At 42.6% G+C, this 4,806-nt stretch overlaps 2 protein-coding genes across 2 annotated transcripts in view; both read left to right on the forward strand.

Annotated features, from left to right (window-relative positions):
• LOC106808969 (heterogeneous nuclear ribonucleoprotein 87F-like) overlaps positions 1-1,932 on the forward strand; it is a 22,932-nt gene extending 21,000 nt beyond the window's left edge. Inside the window, exons 12-13 of the mRNA XM_014811907.1 lie at positions 184-278; positions 894-1,932. Of these exons, the coding sequence (XP_014667393.1) occupies positions 184-236 (53 nt within the window). The 3' untranslated portion in view covers positions 237-278; positions 894-1,932. The remainder of the gene's footprint in view (positions 1-183; positions 279-893) is intronic.
• A 94-nt stretch (positions 1,933-2,026) lies between these two features.
• On the forward strand, positions 2,027-4,806 carry LOC106808981. The gene is made up of 4 exons (XM_014811918.1): positions 2,027-2,500; positions 2,982-3,078; positions 3,404-3,486; positions 4,166-4,806. The coding sequence occupies exons 1-4, from the start codon at positions 2,454-2,456 to the stop codon at positions 4,518-4,520; spliced, it is 582 nt and encodes a 193-aa protein (XP_014667404.1). The 5' UTR covers positions 2,027-2,453; the 3' UTR covers positions 4,521-4,806.

Raw genomic sequence — 4,806 nt, forward strand, 5'->3', positions numbered from 1 at the left:
GACATAGACATATACTTATACATAGACACAGACATAGACATGTACTTATACATAGACACAGACATAGATGTAACGTATACATACACATGCACACACTCGCAGACACAGACATACACATAGACCTGAACGTGCAGATGTCATAAGTGCCGTGCTATCCTCGTGTCTACTGCTGTGTTTTGTTAGTTGGTGGCGGACGGGGAGGCAGAATAAGAGGCAAAGGTGGATACCCCCGCTGAAGAGCAGTTTCATCTGTCAGCTCCCGCAAGCCTTAACTATCGGTAAGCTAATTACTCCACCCTTGCGCGACACGTAGCTTACGTCGTTAGCTTCCCTACTCGTTACTCGCTCGTCCTTCTGCGGTCCGTGTCAAGACGCGAGTCGCAGTGAAAAAAATACACGGGGGCTGGGGGCGATTTAGCCCCCGAAATGCCAAAAAGAGCCCCCGTAAATTTGCATAGAGTTCAATGCAAACCAAATTTTAGAGTGCTATTTTCATGCACGCGAGCTTGAAAAGTAGCCCCCGAAAAATAAATTATATTTTTTTCCCTGGCGAGTCGCCTCCTGCGTAAACGTCATGCGGTCACTAACAGCGCGATAGGTGGAATAACGCTAGCGGCACGTGACGGCGGCGTCGCTAGTAAAGCCGTGCGCGAGATGAACGAATGCGATCGAAAGGTTTTTCGGCTGTACACTCACCATGTGCATCCCTGCGAGCGGGTTTCGCGGTCGCAAACGTATTTTACTCTAAAACAGGTCGTTGAATAAGGTCAGAGTTTGCGAGGAAGAAAGAGGATGAAGGTTTCGCTGTTGTTTCGGTGTGAAGGTAATAAGAAATGATGTAATAAGTCTAGCGGTGCCGCATCAGTATGTAACTGAGTTTCTTTGTTGTTTAGGATTTGACAGCCCCGACTCTTGCCGTCTCTCTCTCGTTGTTTTAGACGGGAGACGGTTGATGAAGTTTAGTCTGCCTAGCGGTAGCTCTCATCGTGAAGCTCTCAGATAAGCAGCATCTCGTAACCATGGTAACTCGCCCAGGAAGTCAGCGTGTCCGTGTGAATACGTCGTAGTAGCGAAAAACGCGTAGTACGGAATTGTGACTTGTCGTGTAAACAAGAATGTCACTTGTCAAGGTAGCTGGTGAAGAAAGGACGGTAGTATTTAAAAGTGAATGCTCTTCTATTTAGTTGCACAGTTGAATATCTTATGGATAGTACGTTCAGTTATCCCCAGTTATATCTTATTTGTTCAGTCATATTGGTGTTAAAAATAAATTTGAATATATGTACTGTGTAAGAAAGTATCTAGGACGCCTTGTAATGACATGAGAGAGGTGTATGACTTTTGAAAAGAACATTTGCAGTTAAAGTTTAGGGCGTGAAAGTTTAGATGTGATAATCAGCAAAATCAGATGAGGATCGAGTGTATATATATATTGTCATCAGAGCTGCGGTTTTGACAACCACAAATGAGTGGAATTTATTTCTCAACGTCATCGAACTCGATGAAGTTCAGTTTAGGACGAACAAACAAAGGTCAAGCAGTGTTTGATAGTTGTCTAATGGTGTTGACACGTCATTCTCGTGCGCACGCGTTTTGATTATGATTATTGAACATAGTTGTCCACCATGATACGTGCTGACACTAGCAGCAGTATTACTTCTGAGTGTTTTGTATAACTTCCTCCATCTCACATATATCTCTTGTAAGACTCGTGTAGATGTTTTAATTATGAGCTTCTGTACGTCTCAGTGTTCATCTAACATCTGTGTAATATCGAAGATTTAATTGTGCCCCTACGCGCGTTTGTGCGTGTCTGTGTGGTTTTAATACGTATTTGCGTTTGTGTTTATATTAATACGCGATGCTTAGATGACGATGATCACGTTTTAAGTGTTATTGAGTAGGAAATAAATATTGGGATACATTCCAGTAGGCCGAGTGTAGGTTTGCATTTTTTCTCTGCGATTGTATACTATCTCTTAGAGTTGAAGCTACTGAAAAGTTGCATTTTTTCTCCGGGATTGTATACTATCTCTATCTGTTGAAGCTATTGGAAAGGCTGTTTTGCTTTGGTGTCTGGACAGAGCTTTGATACTTGCAGACGCTTACCGTGAGTGGTAACACTGTCACGAGCAGTGCCTGTTTGCGTGATATAGCTGCATGTCATTATTGTGTCACTGGACAGCTTGTAATGTCACCCACCGTGTCATCTTGATAATGTTGAGCGAACACCACCAGCAGCATCGGTAAATCTTCATTTGTTGATTCGAGGGCATAGTCGAATAACGCTAAAATGTGATTCTCTTTGCATTGCGATGAGACGCTGCGTGCAAGTGCCGCATCTTTTTGACGTATGTTAAATCGGTGCACCGAGCAGCTTGACCTGGGTTGTGTGCACCAGGAACTATGCATTTTTATCTGCCAGCTCGGTTGAAAACCCAGCGTTAGGAAAAATGCGAGCGATTAAAATTGGATATAGCAGCGGCTTGTCTGATGACAGGTACAGTATCTTTTTTGCATTCTTACGTGTGCGGTGATTAAAATGGTATGAAACGTTGACATTATTTAGAATGCTCAGAAACGTGTTTAAGTTAGGCCACCAGGGCAGTTCCAGTCCGTCATATCGTGCAACTACGAGAAAGATTTCGTATAGGGAAACCTACTGTGATTGAAAAATCATCAAAAGAGTGAGTGAGTCAGTAGATTTCGATGTGTGGAAAGTGAGGACAATATGGGACATAGTCAATGCAAACCTTTGTTAAATAATTATTATTAAATCTTTATTGCGTGTAATTCAAATACATGTGCCGAAGACAGTCTTTTCCGTGGAGAAAAAATCTGATAGATGAAATCTGATAAATGATAAATTGCCGTGCGGTTCTGTGTTATGATGGAGAGATACAACGAGGCGAGGTATCGGCTGTAGAGAGAGATTAAAACGGGGACTTGTCGTAACGTCGTGAAATGCCTTTTCTCGGCAGGACTGAGCAGCCGTCATGGCTGCCGCCACTGCGTTGTCTCGCCATCAATGCGGTGATGGCGAGTTCTGGAGCGTGCGCTAGCCAACGTCGATGGCAGGTAAGTTTTAAATAAGAGTTGCCTAACGCCACGGCGAGCCTAGGTGATACGTTTGTCTGCATCTGCATGCTAGTACCGGTCATAGGTTCGAGAGTGATACAAACTAGAGATGAACGTGACCGTGAAAGTGAACATGTGATAGCTCTAGTACTATAGCCCGCGTACAGTTGCTGCAGGCGGTCTATAGTACTAGAACTAAACATGTGAAAGCTACGACTTTGCTTTGTAGTTTCCATTTTCCGCTCGTATGACTGCCGTAAATATTAATTCCGTACTGTTTTTATTCATTTCATATATATGATTAATTATTATACCGTTTTTGCAGGTGCGATTTAGATGTGAAACGGGACAACCTGATCATCCGCACATTTCCAGAATGAGTGATCGAGCCAACGATCATACTGGCAGGTGAGTTTTAAATAAGTTTTTTTTTTAAGTATATGTTATGCCACAGCGAGCCTTGTAGTACGTGTGTTTACGTGTCCCTGATTGTCCACACAAGAAATGTTCTATATTCGTTCACGAGTCGTTGAAGGCTCCAGCTGGCGAAATCTACTTGCCAGTCGTAAGATATGCGTTGTTTGTAAACTTGCTTGGTTTGTTACCCGGTTGTGGTATTATGTTATGATCACTGCTAGATATTCCTTGATAATACTAGTAATACTAGTACATATGCTTGTAATCTGTAGTGTTTGCTATTATTAAATGAAGGATATTATACTCCGGTAAATTTATAGTTATAATGTACACTCTTATTGTTCGCAACTTATTGCCCAAGGTGCGTAGCGCACATATCTAACCGCAGGCGAACCTGTACTATCTTGTGCATACAAAGCGTACAGACATAACGGCCCTATATCAGTCTTGCGTATCATATATATTTTTAAGTGAAGTGTAAAAGTCTTGTAGAGATTTGTTTCACATAAACTGTATATACTTATCATATTGAGCCGTACTAGTAAAAAAAAAAACCACGTAATATGCGCCCGTACGTGTAGTTATACAATAGTGACTCTCCCTGCCTTCGTCACGTTACGCTGATACATTACATGATGTACACGTACATTCTAGCAATTGTATTTCGCAGTAAGGGATACAAAAAAGGGAAAAGGTCATCGTCACCGACACGCACACGCGCGCCGCACCAGCTGCTGGCAATCACACTGGTGGGGAGGGAGGCTGCACCCCTTTGTGTTCTACAGTCACCACGCAGCAAAGTCGCCGTGAGCAGTGCTGTAACCGCCCAATCGAGACAGACAGACAGGCAGACAGGGGCACAGACAGACAACCGGACTGACCGACGGACCGACCGCTCGCCTGCTGGTGTGGCGCCCCCTACCTCTCCACGGAGAAGTCAGTCTAGCCTCTACGTTAGCACCCCACACAAATCTTCATCGGGAGGCGACCGTCACTGCGACGCGTTTATTAATTTGTGCCAATAGCCCATTATTTCCTAATTAATAAATATAGGCTGGGACTGATGAAAAGAACTAGACACGTTTAAACTGAATGATCCTGAATGGACAATCACAGATAATATAATTGTTAAAAGATGCGTGGAAAAAAACCTAATGGAAGGAAGTAGGTTTCATAGTGAGAACTATTGTGGAAGTTACAGTAGTTTGTAATGGAATGAAATAACGAGTAAGGAAAGTATAGTCAACTGTTTTTACACTACCAATGATTAAAATAATTTTTTTATAGTAATATTTTACTAATAAATTAGCA

The sequence above is a fragment of the Priapulus caudatus genome, unplaced genomic scaffold (genome assembly GCF_000485595.1).
Source record: "Priapulus caudatus unplaced genomic scaffold, Priapulus_caudatus-5.0.1 Scaffold319, whole genome shotgun sequence".
NCBI lineage: Eukaryota > Metazoa > Priapulida > Priapulimorpha > Priapulimorphida > Priapulidae > Priapulus > Priapulus caudatus.

What these genes read in the sequence shown, in the direction of transcription:
- LOC106808981 (XM_014811918.1), top strand. Translation starts at nt 2,454, where the DNA reads ATGCGAGCGATTAAAATTGGATATAGCAGCGGCTTGTCTGATGACAG. An exon ending in AGCGGCTTGTCTGATGACAG is followed by an intron (nt 2,501 to 2,981) that starts GTACAGTATCTT and finishes TTTTCTCGGCAG; the next exon opens with GACTGAGCAGCCGTCATGGC. An exon ending in CTAGCCAACGTCGATGGCAG is followed by an intron (nt 3,079 to 3,403) that starts GTAAGTTTTAAA and finishes CCGTTTTTGCAG; the next exon opens with GTGCGATTTAGATGTGAAAC.